The sequence below is a fragment of the Lemur catta genome, chromosome 3 (genome assembly GCF_020740605.2).
Source record: "Lemur catta isolate mLemCat1 chromosome 3, mLemCat1.pri, whole genome shotgun sequence".
In the NCBI taxonomy this organism is placed as follows: Eukaryota; Metazoa; Chordata; class Mammalia; order Primates; family Lemuridae; genus Lemur; species Lemur catta.
This window is the reverse complement of record NC_059130.1, coordinates 29951882-29971979: the sequence shown is the minus strand read 5'-3', so window position 1 is coordinate 29971979 and position 20098 is coordinate 29951882. Positions and strand designations below refer to the sequence as shown.

Below are 20098 nucleotides of genomic sequence, written 5' to 3'. Positions count from 1 at the left end.
CAGCTGTGAGCCACCACCCCTGGTCTAAACTGAATTTTCTAAAGTGGCAGTCTGGAACTCATGAGGATCTTAAGGTGCTTTGACCACTTGCTGCTCTACTAAGGTTGAAGTTCTCTCCTCTGAGGGCTAAGGAGCCACTGTCACCACAGTTCTTGGGAAGAGCTAAAAAAAGAACCCAGGAATACAGCTCCCTGGGAGCCTTCATAGTCCCCTCCACACGCAAGTGCTCACATTGCTCAGCCAGGATCACTGCTGTCCTCCTTTCCATGGCCTGGCAATTCCAGGCCCCTCCACCTCCGTGCTGCTGCCAGATAAACCTTCCAGCAGCTCACCTCTGCTCATGTTTCTCTCCTGCCCAAACCCTTTTATGGCTCCCACTGTCAGCCAATTAAATCTAAATTCTGGGGTATCTGGCCCAGGCATTAGTATTTTTTTAATTCCTCAAGTGACTCTAATGTGTAGCTCCAGTTTGAAGTCATTGCCCTGGAATAAAGGTATCCAATAGAACTTTCCTTGATGACGGGAATGTTCTATATCTGTGCTGTCCAATACAGTAGCCACCAGCTATATGAGGCTACTGAGCACTGGCAATGTGCATAGTACAACTGAGGAACTGAATATTTAATTGGATGTAATTTTAATCAATTTAAGTTTAAATGTAAATAGCCACATATGTTGGACAGTAGAGTCTTAGAGAATGACTTTAATGATTTTCCCTTCTTTTAAACCAGAACCCTCTTTTTAAAAATTAACTTTTTTATTTTGTTATACACATAAACAGAGGAGTTATAAAGCAGCATTTTAAAGAAAAATAGCTAATACTACTGTACTAACAGCTAATAGCTAACACATAGTAACTAATAGTACCTACTGTGTGCCAGGCACTGTTCCAAGCATTGTATATATATCACATATATTGATTGAATTATCAACATCCCCCTTTACAGATGAGAAAACTGAGACACAGAAAGTTGAATAACCTACTGCAGGTCGTACAGGTGGTAAATGGTGGAACTGGGATTCAAACTCAAGTAAGCTGACTCCTCAGCCCACACTAACCACCCTCACCCTGTGGTACTGCCAGCTTTGTCAGAGCATAATGCCTGTACCTTAGAAGCTCGATTGAAGGAATCCACATTTTCAAACCAAATATTATTCAAAATCTAATATAATGATAAATGATAACCAATTTTACCAAACACTTATTATGTTCCATGCTCTGTTCAAAGAACCTTAAGTGCATTAATTCATTCAGTCCTCATCACAATCCCATATTATGGACATGGAAACTGAGACTCAGAGAAGTTAAGTAACTTTCTTAAAGTTACACAAAGTGTCAGTGCTGGACCCAGTACTCAGACCTTGTTATCTCTGACTCCACAGCCCATACTCTTAACCACTCTGACTCCATATAAAATGCATAAAAGCAGGGCTGCTCTTTTATTTGGGGTAGCATGGGTGGGAGGGGGCAATGGAAACACAGTTTTGAAAACCACTGGGCAACATAGCAAGACCCTGTCTCTACAAAATATTTAAAAAATAGCTGGGCATGGTGGGGCGCACCTATAGTGCCAGCTACTCGGGAGGTTGAGGAAGGATCCCTTGAGCCTCAGAGTTTGAGGTTGCAGTGAGCTACGATGGCACCACTGCACTCTAGCCTGGGAAACAGGGGGAGAACCTGTCTCAAAAAAAAGAAAGAAAAAGAAAGGAAGGAAGGAAGGAAAGACAGGAAAAAAAAGAAGAAGAAGAAAGAAAAAAGAAAGAAAGAGAAAAAAGAAAAGAAAAGAAAACCACTGGTCTAATCTAACCATCATTCTCTCTTCCATTTTACAGAGAGTGTAACTGGGGCCAAGAAGTCATGATGCCAGCAGGTCACATGGTGCTGAGGGACAAACCCCTCGACTCTCTTGGAAGTTAAAGGGAAGGAAGGGGATGTTTCCCTTGAACCTAATGAGCAGGTGAGGTTTTATATTATTATTATTTTTTAGAGTGGAAGAAAATTTCGTTTAGAAATTCTAGTTAAGTCACTTACCCAAAGCCCTAAAGCCAGTAAGTGGGCAGCAGAATTCAAACTCAATACCCTTGACATGCAAAACCAGGTTGTTTCCACTGGACTGCACTGCCCCTTCCTCCATTACTCTAAAGTCTATCTTTTCCTGCTGCTGTCAACTCCTCCTTCCTGATATGTACAAAAATAAGTTCACCACTATCTTGCCTGACTTCACTCCTCTAGAGACTCACTTCAGAACCCTAGAGCCAGATCTGTACCCACAAGCCTTATCTGCTTTGGGGCCCCAAGTCCCCCAGCTTCTATCCTGACCTGCTCCCTCACACAAATGTAGAAACACTCACCAGCATCAACAGAACATTTCACCAAAACCAATTTTGAATTGGTTCCAGGCTGGGCCGGCAGGTTGTGGGGGGCCTATGTCTTGTGTTGTTTTAGACCCTCACTACTCAAATTGTGGTTCTAAGCAGCAGCAACAGCAGCCTCAGCATCTTAGAGTTTGTTAGAAATACACACACTCCAAACCTACTGAATTAGAATCTACCTTTTAAGAAGATTCCCAGGTGATTTGTTTGCACATTAAAGTCTGCAAAACACTAAGTTAGACCTGAATCCCAGGGGAACCAGGCTTATGCCCGCCTGTGTAACTGACCCTCTGCAGCTCTTGGCTTGGTTGTTAGGGACAGCTGTGAGTTGGTTGATGATGTTATTGTAAGGAGAACTTGGATATTAAATTGCAACCAAGGCCTGGGAGATTATTGCAACAAAGGGAACCCTGGTCATATTATTGCAACCAGCATCTGCATGGTGGACTGAATGAGAGGCCCAAGAGATTTGTTGGAATAAGAATTAAGAAGCCTGATTAAGCCTCTTCCACACTGGCTACTGTGATACAACAACGTGCAGAAATGGGTAGGACTCTTGGTTTTAACTAAATTGGGGTTTACTAAATTGGAAAATAGTTTTGAAACATGCTTGTTGTACTGCAACTGTGCATATTTATAATAATGGCCTGGACACTTAAAGAAACCTGTTGTGACACTGGATTTACTCTTGAAACATCTTTAAGAACTTGTGACAAGATTCTCTCCTAATAATAAGAACAACAGGCAGGGCGCGGTGGCTCACGCCTGTAATCCTAACACTCTGGGAGGCCGAGGTGGGAGGATCGCTCGAGGTCAGGAGTTCAAGACCAGCCTGAGCAAGAGCGGGACCTCGTCTCTACTAAAAATAGAAATTATCTGGCCAACTAAAATATATATAGAAAAAATTAGCTGGGCATGGTGGCGCATGCCTGTAGTCCCAGCTACTCAGGAGGCTGAGGCAGTAGGATCGCTTAAGCCCAGGAGTTTGAGGTTGCTGTGAGCTAGGCTGATGCCACGGCACTCACTCTACCCCAGGCAACAAAGCAAGACTCTGTCTCAAAAAAAAAAAAACAAAAAAACAATAAGAACAACAGAGAAAAAGATTAGCCTGACAGAATCTGGACTATTACTCTGACTGCATTTCAGAGTGGAATGCATTGTAGAGTAAATACCAACTGGAATCTAGTTGCTCTGTTGCAACATGTTTGGATTTGCTGCGGAAACAAATCGACAAGTCTGTGGCTGAGGCCTGCATGGCTCTTTTATCACAACAGGACCTTGCAGAATGGCCCTACCCCATGCCAGAAGGGCCTGGTGTGCCTACGAACAGGACCAGAGGGACTCCTATCACAAGTGGAAACTATGCTGAGAGGCCACACAGTTATAAAGGCAAAACGCATGAAATGCATTGCCATTGACATAAGGACAGCCAACTGTTATGCAGGACTCTGGGAACCACAGGTGTCTTCTAATGATAGGCCTGGTGTTAGCATGGCAGTCATGTTATCCCATCTTACAATTGAGGAAACTGAGGCTCACAGAAGTTCAGGGGATTGTCCAAGTTCTCATGACTGGTGAACAGCAGGGTAAGATGTGGACCTGGGCCTTTTAGCTGCATGCTGTACTTCATTGTAGGGAGACTTTGCATATGCTTTGAAGTAGGATCACGAAATATGTGGGAAGAAAAACATGCATATTTTACCTATTGGAACCTAGCATATTTTGTTACAAAATTTTAATGACCTGGATATGCTGTAACATAAGATCCAAATGTCTTATAAGAGACCATAGGTGTCTGGAATTTGGGCAAATACAATGATAGCAAATCAAAGATGTAATTACAATAGTCTTCTTCAGCTTAGAGCGAAGAGGCCTGAGTTCAAATTTTGGCTCTATCACTTCTTAGCATATAACCTAGGCCAAAATGTAGTCTCTGCGAATTTGGCAAATTCCTAATCATTCTTTAAGGCCCAGCTCAAAGTCACCACCTTTGTGAAGCCTTCCCAGATCCGGCCCCACTTCAGCCCTTAAGAGAGGCAGCACCTGGCTCCTCGGTCTTCACAGTTTGTTGGAGGGTTTGGACTTACTGGCATTCTAGTGTCTTTTCCCGCTAGAAAGAACAGAGCTCATCTTGGAGGGGTTAGCTAGTCATAGAAACCAGTTCTCTTTTGCCAGGCAGTAGCATAGAGAACTAAGATCTGACGCACCCGGAACGTTGTGCCATAACCCCTTGACCACCTCCTGACTACCAAACTCAAGCCTTTCCTCCCCAGCAAAGGCCGACCTGAGGGCTCAAATCCCCGACGTTTCCGGGACTGCCCCCACAGACGGTAAGCCGGCTGAGGTCCAGGGCGGACCCATGTGCGCGCAGCGGCACAGTGCCCACGCCTCTAGCCCGGGGCGCCTAGCACGCTGCCAAGAACCGCGTGTGCTGAGCAAATATTCGTGGATTGGGAGGGAGCAGAGGGCAGGGAGACACTACATGTAGACGTCCACACTTGACTGCGCGGGGCCGCGGGAGTGAGCGCCCCGCGGAGCCAGGAGAGGGGCGGAGGCCGCTCCGTCCAGCCGGGCGCCAGCTCCTCCCGGGCGGGCGGGCACCCTCCGACATTGGGCACACAAAGCCTGCTCGGCGTGCTCGGCGATCGGCTCCTCATGTCTGTGTCGCCACGCGCAGCCAGGCGGCTCCAGGTTGGGCGTCGGGCTGTGGCAGGCACTGGGCGTCAAGAAGCTGCACGCATCAAACCGCCGCGGGAGGGAGCGCGAAGGGGGGAGGAGGAGGAGGAAGAGGAGTGGGCAAGGGAGGAGGGAGGAGTAGGGACCGGGCGGGGGGTGGAGGAAGAGGCCTCGCGCAGAGGAGGGAGCAATTGAATTTCAAACACAAACAACTGCACGAGCGCGCACCCACCGCGTCGGAGCTTTGCCCCCGATTCGCGCCCGCCCCGTCCGTGCGGCGCGCGGGCGGAGACGCAGTGGCCGCGCGGGAGCTCGGGCCGGGGGCCACCATCGAGGCGGGGGCCGCGCGAGGGCCGGAGCGGAGCGGCGCCGCCACCGCCGCACGCGCAAACTTGGGCTCGCGCTTCCCGGCCCGGCGCGGAGCCCGGGGTGCCCGGAGCCCCGCCATGTCGCGATCCAACCGGCAGAAGGAGTACAAATGCGGGGACCTGGTGTTCGCCAAGATGAAGGGCTACCCACACTGGCCGGCCCGGGTGAGCAGCGCGGCCCGCCGCCCCCTATCCGCCTGCGGGCTTGGGTTGCATAACACCCGGGAGGGCGCGAGCGCGCCGCGCGGAGCGGGTGGAGGTGGGGGCAGGGGGCATTTCGGTCTCCGACTCTTTCTCTGTCGCTTTCTAGCCCACCCGCCGGTTATATAATGGTGGAGGCGGGGGTGGGGGGGGCGAACACCTGGCGAGTACGGCGTCCGCGCGTAGAGGCGTGTGCGCGGCGTGGGGTTCCGAGGGCGCCGGTCACTTCCCGGCCCCCGGCTCCCGGCTCCGCGTGCTCAGTTCCGCCCCCAACCCCCATACTCCCAGAGGTTTCGGGCACGCAGCCTGGGTTTGGGCCAGTCGTGTTATTCCTCCCATGCCACCCCACTCCGGGACCCCCTTAGAAACCCGCAGTTTCTTCATTGTCGCCCCCAGTTCAAACTCTTCTGGCATAAATGGTTAAGGATTCCAGCCCAGAGAGGGATAGATGGAGGCGGAGTTCGCTTCTAGAAAACTTTGGTTTGGGGCATCTATAAGAGGTCTGAAGTTGGGAGGGTCGAGGAATGGTTGGAGGCGGTGTAAGAGGGGATCTTCCTGGCTTGGAAATGATCCGCCAGAACATATCAGACCTCAGCTCCACAGATAGAGGCCTCCAAATGCTGCCAACTCAAATTTGGCACTGAGGGTGGCAGGGCCCCTTTGTAGGGTTGGGAAGCCCAGTCCAGAGTGTCTCTTAGTAGGGGTAGGGGAAGTCTGAGTTCTTTCTCCCACCCCCACCCTCACCCATGTGAGCATCTGCCGCCAGAACGGCCCAGTCTCTGCCATGTGGTTGATTCAGCCCGCCAATATAAGTCCCCTCGCCACTTCCAGCACCTGGCCAGGTGGGAGGGTGGGGCCCAAAAGCCAACCCTAGAGTGTTCATCATGTTTCCCCTAAGGACTGAGACAAGTTAAGTAAGGAAGATGGGAGGTTACCAGTTGCTGGAGGGAAGTGGGGGTGTCACCGAGACAGGGAAGTGTCAGTGCATCTGGCAACTTTAAAATAAGCTGGTGTAGAAGGGCCTTTGGTATCGTGTGAGAGCTTAACTCAGTCCCCTAGAGTGTAGGACTCCCGTAGAGTGAAACCCAAGAGTAGAAATGGGTTGGGGGAGGGGACCAAGTGCAGAAGGACTGCCTTATGGCCCTGGGTTGCTCTTCTCAGAGTAAGTGTGTCTGTTCATCTGGCCCAGACACTGCTCTGAGCTTAGGAAATTGTCCCAGGCTCATTTAGGGTGTCAGGCCAACTTTGGGGCCACTCTGAAAAGTCCAGGAGACCATTCTTTACTCTGTACCCTCTCCTGATGAGTGTACCTAATCCCGCATGCCTTGAGCTCCTTGTTCCCTGAAACTTTCGGATGGATCAAATAAGACCTGGCCTCTGCAATGGAGTGAAGTACAGAGAGAAGTGGGTCTCTATAAGCTTCCAGGGCCTCCTAAGGGAGGTTAGGGAAGGGGCAGTGTGAGGAAGCAGCCACTGACAGCCTTGTGTGTGCATATATGTGTGTGTAGCCTATGAACAGTGGTGTACTTTACCCTGAACCCTGTGATCCAACTGGCTTCTTGGCCCAGACGCTAAGGCCCTAATGGGCAGGGCAAGAACTGAACCCAGGTCTCTGCTGCCCCTACCTCCTGGGGGTGGGACAAAGTCCAGAGGCTGGGCTAAGCCCTGGGGAAGGGGGTGTTAGCTGGAATGTGGGTTGAAGAGAACCCCTTCTGGATCAGGTAAGAGAGAAAGGGGGTAGGGGTACACAGAAGGACACACACTGGCCCCGTGAGGAAGACCCTCAGGTTTCTGGTGGCCTTTGGAGTGAGGGCAGTGCCTGCGACTAGGGCTGCCCTCCATTTCTTCTCTTCACCCTGGACCTCCAGAAGGGTGGGACAGGGGAGGCAGAGTTTCTTCTGTTGAGGCCTGTACCTCTTAGATAAAGTTAGAATTGGGGTAGGGAGATCAGACTGATCTCAGAGAGGTAAGGCCTCACAATTTGCATGTGTCTGGCTCTTGATTTTGACAATTGAGAGGAGGGTTACACCCAAAACTGTTACTTCCCAGACACATCCCCCTTGAGCCCCCAAAGAACAGACAAATCTGAGTCTCCTCACCATTTCTTGGACCCTGTCTTAGTCTTTAGAGTGGCAGAGCCTGAGGGGCCCAGCACCCCTGAGATAGATGAGGAATAGGAGCCTTACTGACTGCCCCATCCACTAGGCAGCCAGAATCTGCAGCCATAACGAAGGCCACTGTGGACCTTTTTTTCCTCAATCCCTGCTGCTGGGGAGGATGGGTGATTCTGGGTGAGACTAGAAGGGCCCAGTGCTTGAGAGCCCAGCCAGAGGGGCCACGTGATAGGCAGGACCTGCCTGGAAGGATGGTGTGACTCCATCTTAACCTTCTCCTTTCCCTCTTCCTCCTGCCTAACTTCCTGGGGGATCTCCAAGCACTTAACAATTAGCGTCCAAGACTTCAGGGATTTTTTTTCCCCCCCTCAGGTTCCTTCCTCCTTTCTCTGCTTCCTGTTTCACAATCCCAGAAAACCTGAGGACCCCACCCCTCCCCCCTCCCTCAGCACCTTCTCTTTTCTGCCTCTTGGGCTTGCCACACTTTCCCGGCCCCAACTGTCTCCTGCCCCAGATTTTCCGGTTCCTGGGTCAGGTTGGGCCTCAGCCCTGGGTGTGGTGGTCAGAACCCTGGCTGGCAGCCAGAATGTGCCTTAGCCTCCCTAAGTGCAGGGTAGGTGATCCTGGGCTTGTTCTGGTTTGAGGCTTGGAGAGAGGTGTTCAGTCCTCTTTCCCCGCAACACCTGAAAACTTCAGATTTCTTTTCAGACCTTGGAGGGTATCCATGGGCTCTGGAGGATGGGATTTCATGTGCTCTGGCTGGTCTGATGGGCTTGGGCAAATGCAGAGGGGTGAAGGTGGGGCTGGATGGGCCCAGGCCTGAGGAGAAGTAACTTGCCTGGATCCCTGGAATGGCTAAGAGGTAGCAGGGCCCTCCTCTGTTGGCTAGTGGAGGGCTACAGTGGGGTCCCCAGCACTATCTGGCTCCACCCTGACCCACTTAGCCTTGACTCATTTGTTCTGAGTCACAGCCTGGATATAAAGACACCGCCTGGGAAACAGACATCTGTATTGGGGTACAGGACTCTCCTGAGACCTCATATCCTCTATGTCAAGGAAGAACCGCCTTTGACTCCCAAATGCATGAAAAGACATTTCTTTTGTAGTTTAAGGGATAGAGGTGCTACTACAGAAGGGATTTCTCTCCTTTTTGGGGTAAGAGTTTGGGAATTCCATTAAGTGACTAGAGCACACCTCTCCTGGCCCTTCCCTGACAGATTCCTACAGTCAAGGTGAGGGAGGGGATGGAATGACCCTTTTGGGGCAGATGCCCAGCTGCCCAGGCCCCTGTCCTCCTCCCTCTTCCCTCTAGACCCACCCTTTATGTAGCTAGAAGTCAGCAGGGCGGGTGTATCTGGTGTGTCTCATTCTATTTTTAATCCCATCCGTTCTTTGTTTCTCCCCCACTCCTGGGGCTGGGCAGCTGGTGGCCTCCTGGGTCCCCTGCCACACCGTTCAGCTCTGAGTTTGCTTTCTATGGGAGTTTGGGGTGGCAAGAAATGATGACCAGGTAGCTGCTTTGCTTTGCAGCCTGTGCTCCTGGAGAGAACCTTAGGTTTCCTCATTTCTGACCCATCACCCACTCCACCCCTCTTTTTGAGCCTCAGTTTCTCCTCTTTTATAACACATTTACTATGAGCATATTATAAATGCCCTGGCTCAGATGTGGGCACTGTAAATGCAGAGATCAAAGTTCCCTGCTGCACTCTCAGCCTTAGACCCTTCAGTCCCCACCCCCACCTCTGGTTCCGGGTACACACAGATCCACTGAGAAGAAAAGCCTAGGGGAGGGCTTTTGCTATTATTGTCCTATGCCTGTCTCCTGGGATCTCTAAGCCCTGGAGGCTCTCATTTTGTTTTTTGCTTCCCCTCTGAGAGGAGGGTGAGGAGCTAGCTGGTAACCGGACCCAGGTGTCCTGGCTGAGGACTGGTTCCTCCACCCCTACCCCTGCCCCTGGTCTGGCTTCCTGAGAAGGATGCCCCCTCCCTGTACCCCCTACAGCGGCAATCCAGCACTAGCTGTGGTTTAAGCACAGCCAGGGACCCAGGTGCCAGACTGCAGGCATGGGGGTGGGGTATGTGTTAGTGTCCCCTCCTCCCCAATCCGGAGTGAGGGCCTGGGGGGGAGGGGCAGTCACATTCCTGGTTGCTGAGTGGCCCCGGGGGCGGGGTTGGGTTGTCATGGCGATGAGGATCGTGTTTGGGGGGGAACTGCGTGCCTTTCCACCCCCTGCTCACACCCCAGTGTCTCCTGGTTGTGGGGAGGGCCTAGTTTGTGCTGGCCCTTCCTGGGGGGAAGGGCTGGACCTCTGTCCCCAGAGGCCACTGGGCAAGGGAGGAGGTGCCCAGAAGCCTGAAGACTCCAAGTCTGGGGCAAGATGCCCCTCAGATTTGTGCCCAGGGCCCCACCCCTTCTCCTGGGTCTGTGTCAGCTCATTCCCATCTACCCAGCTTCCCTGTCTCCTCAGGCCCCTAGTTGGGCCCTCTGTCCCTGTCTCTGTGTGTTAACCACTGCCTTGGCCTTCCGGTCTCTCTCCTGTCTGTGCCTGGGGCCCTAGTCAACATGGCCACCTGGCCTCTGTCCGGCGGGAGGCCAGGCTGCTGGGGCTGCTGCAAGTGTTGCTGGGAATTGTAGTCCCCACCCCACCCCAGTTCAGCTTGGCCTGGGCTTCCCAAGGCCTGGTCTGGGAGAGGCTAGCTAGGCCACTGCCTCTCCATTTCCCTGACCTCAAACCTCCGTATCTCTCACCTTCTCTCCTCATGCCACCAGCACATGTGCAGCAAGGGAGCAAGTCAGGAGATCTGAGTCTGAGACCTGGCCCTCACTAACTTGCTCTGTCATTTTGGGGAAATCCCTTCTTTTCTGGGCTCAGTTTCCTCATCTGTTAAATGAGTTTGGCTACTTCAATGCCTTTCAAAGTGTTCCCCAGAAGCCTTTGGGGGGGGTATTGAATAGGTAGCCTTTTGACCTCACCCTTCCACTTCAGCCAGAGCAGTCTTTTGTTTTGTTTTATTTTGTTTTGTTTTTAGGAACAGGGTCTCCCTTTGTTGCCCAGGCTAGAGTGCAGTGGTGTGATCATAGCTCACTGCAACCTCAAACTCGGGCTCAAGCCATCCTCAAACCTCGGCCTCCCAGGTAGCTGGGACGATAGGTGCCCAATACCATTCCTGGCTAATTTTTAAATTTTTTGTGGAGATGTGTTCTTACTGTGTTGCCCAGGCTGATCTTGAACTTCTGGGCTCAAGCAAGCCTCCTGCCTCAGCCTCCCAAGTAGCTGGGACTATAAGCACAGGCCACCATGCCCAGCTAAAGAGCAGTCTCTTTTTATCTGTATCATAGATTTATTCAGCAAATATTTATTGTGTACCCACTGTGTGCAGGGCACTGTGCTGAGATAAAAGCAGACCTGGTCTCTAACCTCAGGACAGATCTAGTCCAGGTAGTCCACGTAGACATTAGTCAAATAATGTTATTAATCAGTGTAAAAATGGAACTGTGAAGAAGTCTTAGGAGAGAGTTTTACCTGAAGAGCCCACCGGGTCAGGAGTGAAAGGGAAGCTTTCTGAAATAAGTGTGATGGAGCTGAGGTTGGAAGGATGATCAGGAATTAGTGGATATGAGAGACTGAAAGGACAGCATGGTGGGAGCAGAAAGGGCAGCGTCCTGGGAGAGGTTGATTGCATAGGTAGGATGCAGTATATGCCACGATGTGGTCATTTCATTCTCAACACTATGGCGTAAGCACTATGACTATCTCCCTTTTACAGATGAGGAAACTGAGACAAAGAGAGTTGCCTAAGATCATACAAATGGTGGCAGAGCTGGGATTCAGAGCTCACCATTATGAGGTGGGCCCTGGAGTCCTGAAACGGAATTAGAAAGTTTGAGGCAAAGGGATGAAATGCTTGGATGAGCATTTGGAAAGGCCCATTCTGGCTGCAGTGTGGAACATGGACTGTCGTGGGGCACAAATGGAGACTGAGAGGATAGGTATTATAGAGGCTATGGTTTTAGTCCAGGCAACAGAGGACAGTGGTTGGACTAGGGTGATAGCAAAGATAAGGGGCTTCGTAGCCAAGACCTGGACATGTTGGGGGACAGTATGTGTGCTGTCTGGTTGGTGAAAGAGAGGAAGGGACTCCTGGGTTTCTGTTGGGCTTCCACGCCTGACTTCATTTGAACAAAGTTACACTGCTAAAAATGGTCCAAAAGCCACCTTGCTAATCTCCTAGTTCTCTCTCTCAGTCTGGCTTTATACAAATGTGGCATAGAGGTCAGTGCCCCTGCCTCAAACGTGAGACCCCGGGACTCCAGCTCACGCTCACTTCCCTCATCTCACCCCCAGATTGACGAGATGCCTGAAGCTGCGGTGAAATCAACAGCCAACAAATATCAAGTCTTTTTTTTCGGGACCCACGAGACGTGAGTTAAGGCCAAAGGGGCGCGTAGGTTGGGAGGCCATGGGAGGACCGCTTTGGGGAAAGAGAGGTGGTGATGGTGCCCCTTTTGTGTCGGGCTATGCAGCTCAGGGGCAGTGAGGGGCTTGAGAGCACAGTCTCCCATCTTTCACCAGGGCATTCCTGGGCCCCAAAGACCTCTTCCCTTACGAGGAGTCCAAGGAGAAGTTTGGCAAGCCCAACAAGAGGAAAGGGTTCAGCGAAGGGCTATGGGAGATCGAGAACAACCCCACCGTCAAGGCTTCTGGCTACCAGGTGAGCCACCATCTGCCCCAGAGACCCCCTGGAAAGCAGGTGTGGCCATGGGCTTTGGAAGCCCCGGGCCCACAGATGATGCTTAGTCTTCAGAAACACCAGGGCTTTCAGGGTAGGAGCTATCGGGGTGGAGGGGAGGGGGGCTTTCCTGCAAGAGGAGATGGGGTTGGGGTGTGTAGCCTAGTTGTGGTTAGGGCCATCTGTTAGCAGCCTGGGGGCAAGAACAGGATGGAGGCGGTAAGTGGGGATAGGCCTTTGTTGGGCCCAGTGTGAGTATAGGATATGGCCTTAACTCTTTCCACAAAGGCTTCCAGGAGGAGGTGCTTGTGAGCCGGGCAGGACGAGGCGGGAGGGTGGGGGGCGGGGGTTGGCGGGGAAAGGGTCCCAGCTCCCTTTGGGAGAAGTTGACCCGAGGTTTTGCCTCCTGCTCCAGCCCTCCCCCCTCCTGCACAGAGCCCTGCCTGCCCGGCCAGTGGGTTTACCCTGGGGCTAATCCGACAGAGGTGGGTCTCAAATCACTCGTGAGACTGGGCACCTGGGTGGGGGTGGGGGAGAGGTGGGAAAAGGAAGGAGTGAGTGGCTGAGGGAGGGGTCTGGGGAGGGGGCCCAGCATGGCAGCCACTGGTGCCACTCAACCTCTGATGTCTCTGCCGCAGTCCTCCCAGAAAAAGAGCTGCGTGGAAGAGCCCGAGCCGGAGCCCGAAGCCACAGAGGGGGACGGGGATAAGAAGGGGAATGCGGAGGGTAGCAGTGATGAGGAAGGGAAGCTGGTCATCGATGAGCCAGCCAAGGAGAAGAACGAGAAGGGGGCGCTGAAGAGGAGAGCAGGGGACCTGCTAGAGGTAACTGCTGCGTGCTGGGGCCTGGGCCACTGGAGCATCCTCAGCAGGGTGTGCTACGCTCCTATTTCAGGGAGTCCTTGGTCTGAGATAGATCCAGCCCCTAGTCTTGGGGAATCCCCAGCTGAGCAGATGGAACACAGAAGGCATTTTAGCCAGTACAAGGCTGGGGAAGGACTAAGGGTGTCAGCCCAGGAGGGAGCCTCTGAGGAGAGGAATGGGGGCACAGATAGGTGGCTGGTATCCTCCGTTTCCGGCCTCAGCCCACCTTGTCTCTGACAATCCTGCCCAGGACTCCCCTAAACGTCCCAAGGAGGCAGAAGACCCTGAAGGGGAAGAGAAGGAGGCAGCCAGCTTGGAGAGTGAGAGGCCCCCCCCTGTGGAGGTGGAGAAGAATAGCACCCCCTCTGAGCCTGGCTCTGGCCGGGGACCTCCTCAGGAGGAGGAGGAAGAGGAAGAAGAGGAAGAGGCTGCCAAGGAAGATGCTGAGGCCCCAGGCGTCAGAGATCATGAGAGGTGAGTGAGCCCCCTGCCCTCTTGGCAGCTGGGCTGAGAGGGCCCGGCCACTTGCGGAGAGGAGGAGAAGGGCCTGCAGTGGTCAGCCTCTTGGGAGGCAGGGTGGGCTCTCCCAGGAGACCGGCACTGGCTGGGGCAAGGCCAAGCCAAGGCCACACTATTAACCCTTCTCTCCTCCAACCCTCCCCTGCAGCCTGTAGCCACCAATGTTTCAAGAGGAGCCCCCACCCCGTTCCTGCTGCTGTCTGGGTGCTACTGGGGAAACTGGCCATGGCCTGAAAACTGGGAACCCCTTTCCCACCCCAACCCGCTCTCCTCTTCCACTCACTTTCCACACCTCAAGCCCATCATCCCATGGAGGTTGACCTGGATGGGGTAGGCCACCTGGCCCTCATCTCTAGGTCCTTACACCCCTATGATCTGAGTCAGGGCCATGTCTTTTGCTCCCTGGGATGAGATCAGGCCATTGGGTTCCAGGCTTGGAGCTGTTTTCTAGGGCTTCTTTTGGGGCCTAGATCAGCTGTTTCCACCTCCTGACACCCTTCTCCCCCTCCCCCAGGCATCCTGGACCTCTGGGTTGGGATCAGAGGTAGGGATGGAAAGGATGGAGCATAAACAGCAGGATGGGCTTCTGGGGCCTGGGAGGAGCAATCCTCAAGTAGGGGGTTGACACAGGAGGGCAGCATCTTCTTGAGCTCCTGTCCTCTCCCACACCTATTATCCCAGCTGCCTGGATTCAGGGAAAGTGGGACAGCTTGTGGGGGAGGGACTCCCTTCCGCAAATTCTCCATGATTTAGCAACACCCATTCTTCCTTTTGCTGACCCCAGGAGTTCTGGGAGTTGTAGTTTATCATCAAAAGATTTTGGGGCTTCCAAGTTTGGGCCAAGGGCCTGAGATCTAAAGGGTTGGCTTTACCCATTTGGGTGGGAGTATTGAGCAGTATCTGTGCCCCTTTGGATTTCCGGAGCCAGAGATAACATGCCCTGGGGAGACCCCTGGCTGCCCTTTCCCTTTCCCCACAGTGCTCAAGGCCAGATTAGTCATATATATCACCCAGACATAAAGGAAAAGACACATTTTTTAGGAAATGTTTTTAATAAAAGAAAATTACAAAAAAAAATTTTAAAGACCCCCTAACCCTTTGTGTGCTCCCCATTCTCCTATCTTCCCCACCATTGCCCCCATTTCTGAGGTGCACTGGGAGGCTCCCCTTCTATTTGGGGCTTGATGACTTACTTTCTTTTTGTAGCTGGGGCTTTGGTGTTTCTTCCAGTGTCATTTCCCATCCACATACCCCCACCTGGTCCCCTCAGTGTTGTCACCAGATCCGATTTGTAACCTGCTGAGAGGACAGAGGGAAGTAAGTGCCCTCTCTCACCCTCTTCCTAGTGGTCTCTCTATGCCTCTCTTTGTCTCTTGTCTCTTTTACCCTGGCCCCTCTCCCTCGGGCTCTGATGAAAAATTGCTGACTGTAGCTTTGGAAGTTTAGCTCTGAGAACCGTAGACGATTTCAGTTCTAGGAAAATAAAAACCGTTGATTACTATATTGGATTCTGACTGATTCTTTGGGAGCATGTTGGTTAACTGAAGACAGGGAGTGAGGGAAGGGAATACAAGTGGTTTCCAGATCATCTCAGTTTGAGGTAGGGGGTGCCAGCCTCCATTCCCAGCCTATTGGAAATCCAAAATTCTACCTGTGGGCAGAGTCCTAGAATAAACCACACCATTCATTCTACCCCTCCTGCCCAGCCACTGTTTAACACAGGTTACCCCATGAGCACAAGAAGTGGGGTGTGGGAAGGTGCCATAGCCGGCAATGGCCATGGAAGGTGGGAGTGTTCGGGCTGGTTGTAGAAACAACACTGACACCAAAGAGTGATCCAAAGAATAGAGACGTATAATCCTTTCTCCTTGCTAATGCTAGGGGTGTCCGCTAGTCTTCACTGGTGGTGGGGGGTAGGGGGAGGACGTTAATAGATGGAATTCTCCCAATACTCCCCTGTTAAGTGGAATTACTGGATTAGATCATCTCTGAGGTTCCTTCCAGATTCTGACATTTTGTGACTAGATCATTTAATACCATTGGAAAGGCCGCGTTTCGTCCCTTTCTCTGGAAAGCCTATAGCGGTTTTGAATGTGCCTTAACCTCTTCTGCAGAAAGGGACAGGGAGAGTTATTGGCTGTACTCTGGCCTGGAAAGGGAGGAGAGGCCCTTTGCGTTAAACAGGAAGCCACAATCACCTAGAAAATGGAGCTATCGTCTCTAGAAACTACAATTCCCAGCGGCCTCCACGTAGAGCATGCGCAGGAATATGCCACGCGCGTCAGCCTAACCAGCTTACCTTTCAATTACCGACATGCTCCACGGCGTTCTCAGTGTCTTTGATTTCCTGCCCCGGCCAGATTTCCTGTTTCCAGCTTATTTCTGATCGCTGGACTACAACTCCCAGAATGCTGAGAGATTAGATTCATTGCTGAGTTTCCGCTTTACAGATGGACTACATTTCCCAGAAAGTCGACCCGCGGGGCTGACGTTCCACGTGCCAAGGTGACAGGCGGCTACTCCGCAGTGCTGCGAGAGGCGGAGGTGAGGGCCGCGCGGCCCTGAGGTGTTGCAGTTCCGGGGCGCGTCCGGGAGGCAGGTGTGGGAAGGGCCCATCATTTTCCCTGGCTGTGGCTCTGTCGCCTCCTCGGGGTTTCCCTGCACCGAAAACTTGGATCGGGTGGGTGCTGAATACTGCTGGGGCCTGGCGGTGTCTGGGATCGGGGTTCGCACCCGGGATGAGGCTAATGGAGAAAGCTAGTTGTGACCTGAGGGATAGACGTTCGACCCCACTACCTTGCACGGCACCTCCAGAACACGCTGTGAAAACCCCACTGCAAAAGGGGCACCAGCTTCTGGATTAAGGAGGGAAAGAAAAGAAAGATCTATGGGGCGTGCAAGCTACTCCAGTCTGGGCTGGCTCAGACCTAGAATGAGTGGGGTTAAGTGACTCCTTGCAGTAATCACGCAGGAGGCTTGGGTCTCAAGATTGGCCCTATTTCTATCAAGCTAAGGCAAGTCACTCCAGCTCCTAGAGCCTTGATTTTCTTGTCTGTAAAAGGGACCTTATGATGCTTACACCTGGCAACCTCCCTCAGTGGACAATGTGAAGATAAAATGGCAATAATATTGAAATTCCCAGCATTTGGTTTGTCACATAGTGGTGTTCCCTAAGTATTTGTTGAACCTGATATAGGAACATCGAGGCCCTTACATTCAATCAGTGTTAACTGAAAATAACATTAGGCCTTTTTTTTTTTCATACTGAAAAGTATAAAGAAGAAAAAATGACCCGTATCTCACTGTTTGGATAAACCCATTGATATTTTTTTTAATGCATATGATTAGGAAGTGCAAATGTTATGGAAAGGAACAAAATGGAAAGTAACAGCCCTTCCAAATAGTTCCTCTTCTCCAAAACAAGTACTTTAGTTTCTTGTTTCCTTCCCATAATAATATATTTATGCCTGTGCCAGAATATATATTTTTAATTTACCCCAAAGTAATAATACTATTTACATTATTCTGTACCTGTGTTTGTTAGACTATTAAAAATAATTTAAATGACACCTACAACCCAGTAAAATGACACGGATAATGAAACTGAAGCTCAGAAGTTAAGTAAGTTGCCTAGGGTCACACAGAAACATGATGGTGGAACAGGGACTGGACCCAGGTCTTCTGACTTCCCAGTCCAGATTTTTTTTTTGCCATTACAGTATACTTTGTCTTTGAAGTTAGGGTTCATTTCTTATCTATAAGATGAGATTAATGATAACTTCTTCATCAGTTGTCCTTAGGCTTAAGTGAGATGATACAGGAAAGCATTTATCCGGGCAGTTGGCAAGTAACAATTGCTCGATAAACTGAAGAACTTATTATTTTTGCCCTCAGTTTATTTGTTACCCCATTAATTTAGTCCATCATCCAGAACTGAGAGGCATAGAGCACATACTTAGTTCGGAAATTTATGACCCAATAATCCTACTTTGGCCCTTTTTCCCCTTTAAAAAAGAAGCTAACTTGGGGAGAAGTGGTTATTTCCTGAGAATAGGAATTAGAAGTGGGATGGGAACATTTTAACCCATTTTTATCTCTATTACCTACTTGTTCATTTCACCCTGTAACTGCCTGCCTTTTGGCCCTATGCCAGTGTGTGTTCCATTATGTTTTCTTCGTATCCTGCTGTTTGTACATACATTCAATAATTATTTATTGGGTACCTACTATGTGCCAAGCTCTACTGGGATCTGCTGGATTCAAGAGTGAGCTAGATAACATGGCCCCTGGCCTTAATGAATTTTTTGGACTTTGAAGTCAGATATATGTGGATTCTGCTGCGTGGTAACTTTGTGACCATGAGCAAGTTACTTAACCTATTTCCTCATCTATAAAGATAATATCATCTTGTGAAGGTTCAATGAGATGAGTTCCTTTGAGCAACAGAGTAAGTGCTTTAAAAATGTTCCTTCCCTTGCTTCTTTGCCCCGTTCTACCCCAAAGCTGACGAGGAAGGTTTCTAAGCCTTTTGCTGGCAAAGGGATTTCTCACAGCCTTCAGCCATGCGTCTCTCTGCCCTGCTGGCCTTGGCATCCAAGGTCAGTCTGCCCCCCCATTACCGCTATGGGATGAGCCGCCCAGGTTCCCTGGCAGACAAGAGGAAGAATCCCCCTTGGATCAGACGGCGCCGGGTGGCTGTAGAACCTATCTCTGATGAAGACTGGCATCTGTTCTGTGGGGACATGGTGAGAGCCTCAGATGGGGCAGAGTGATGGGGAGGCTCCTGGACAAGGATCCTCCTCCCTGACCCTCATGTCTTCCCACAGGTGGAGATCCTAGAAGGCAAGGATGCCGGGAAGCAGGGCAGAGTGGTTCAAGTTATCAGGCAGCGAAACTGGGTAGTCCTGGAAGGGCTGAACACAGTAAGTGAAGAGAGAGGATGGGGTGCCCAGGAAGCCTGCCCCATCTGTCCTCCATTAAGAGCAGCACAGGGCAGCAGGAGACTGGCTGAGGGGCTAGTGGTACTTCCGAACCCTCTACTTTTCAACTTGGGCTGAATGCGCTGAGCAGCATAGGCAAATCCCCTTTACAGCCCCTTGCTTTCTGACATCCCCACTCTCTCGGACAGCATTACCGCTACATTGGCAAGACCAAGGATTACCGGGGGACCATGATCCCTAGTGAAGCCCCGTTGCTCCACTGCCAAGTCAAACTTGTGGATCCTGTGGACAGGCAAGCACATGGGGCTCTGGTCAGAGGGTCTCTCACCCTCTGAGTCCATGAAGGTGTTGTCCAATGGGAATGGTGGGTTGGATGCTCTGGAAATTGAGGGGCTATCTCATGGACACAACTTCCTGTGGGTACCCCCAATACAGAAGTAGAGAAACAAAGTGGTAACCTTGGTGTTTTCAGCCATTGACTCTACTTTTGGGTTGGAGGGTGGCAGGGTACCTGGCTCCCAAGTCAGGCTCACCTCTTCTATCCACCAGGAAACCCACTGAGATCGAGTGGAGATTTACTGAGGCAGGAGAGAGGGTACGAGTCTCCACGAGATCAGGGAGAATAATCCCCAAACCTGAATTTCCCAGAGCCGATGGCATCGTTCCTGAAACATGGATTGGTAAGGTTGGGTGAGGGGCAGGAAGATGGGGGGTGGGCAGGAGGAAAGTAAGGGATGTTAAGACAAGTTGGCAAGCCCTTCCACCCATCTCCTTTCCTCTGGCTCAACAGATGGCCCCAAAGACACATCAGTAGAAGATGCTCTAGAAAGAACCTACGTGCCCCGCCTAAAGACACTGCAGGAGGAGGTGATGGAGGCAATGGGGATCCAGGAGACACGGAAACACAGGAAAGTCTATTGGTATTGAGCCTGGGGAGAGCAGCTTCTCCCCCACTTCTGTCAGCATTGAAGGCTGGGGCACCTCTTCTTCAGATCCCAATAAAGAGCCATGAGTCCTCCTGTGTGCAGCTGCTGTCTCTAGTAGAATAGCACCCCTAATCCCAGTATACCCATTCCTGATGTTATGATATAATCTGGATGGAAGTCAGCTAGCCTTATAGTAGCCCTCCCAAGGACAGGGCCTGCAAATCAGGGATGGAGGCCAGAGGGAGAGAGAGAGGTTCCCTCCTTGGAGACCTCTGAGTAACAGAAGCTGCCACTTAGGCTGCCTGTTAGGGAGGGCAGTGGGGACCAGAGTATGACAGAGGGAACTCTGCAGCAGCAGCACTATAGGGAGGGTGCAGTCTCCTTTTC

At 51.5% G+C, this 20098-nt stretch overlaps 2 protein-coding genes across 6 annotated transcripts; both read left to right on the top strand.

Moving 5' to 3' along the window:
• The first annotated feature begins 4602 nt into the window (after positions 1-4602).
• On the top strand, positions 4603-15346 carry HDGF (heparin binding growth factor). Of its 3 annotated transcripts, none has more exons than XM_045545415.1 (6): positions 4603-4703; positions 12079-12155; positions 12307-12445; positions 13102-13287; positions 13577-13800; positions 13994-15346. In XM_045545415.1, exons 2-6 carry the CDS (start codon positions 12088-12090, stop codon positions 13998-14000), a joined length of 624 nt encoding a protein of 207 aa, XP_045401371.1. In that variant the 5' UTR covers positions 4603-4703; positions 12079-12087; the 3' UTR covers positions 14001-15346. The 3 variants fall into 3 exon arrangements, with proteins under 3 accessions (XP_045401371.1, XP_045401368.1, XP_045401370.1); XM_045545412.1 differs by lacking the exon at positions 4603-4703 and adding an exon at positions 5179-5582; XM_045545414.1 differs by lacking the exon at positions 4603-4703 and adding an exon at positions 7244-7339.
• A 942-nt stretch (positions 15347-16288) lies between these two features.
• MRPL24 (mitochondrial ribosomal protein L24) lies at positions 16289-19804 on the top strand. 3 transcript variants are annotated; one of them, XM_045545411.1, is made up of 6 exons: positions 16289-16389; positions 18349-18590; positions 18672-18767; positions 18974-19077; positions 19335-19465; positions 19576-19804. In XM_045545411.1, the coding sequence occupies exons 2-6, from the start codon at positions 18408-18410 to the stop codon at positions 19710-19712; spliced, it is 651 nt and encodes a 216-aa protein (XP_045401367.1). In that variant the 5' UTR covers positions 16289-16389; positions 18349-18407; the 3' UTR covers positions 19713-19804. The 3 variants fall into 3 exon arrangements, with proteins under 3 accessions (XP_045401367.1, XP_045401365.1, XP_045401366.1); XM_045545409.1 differs by having other exon boundaries at positions 16330-16525; XM_045545410.1 differs by having other exon boundaries at positions 16340-16444.
• Positions 19805-20098: the final 294 nt, after the last annotated feature.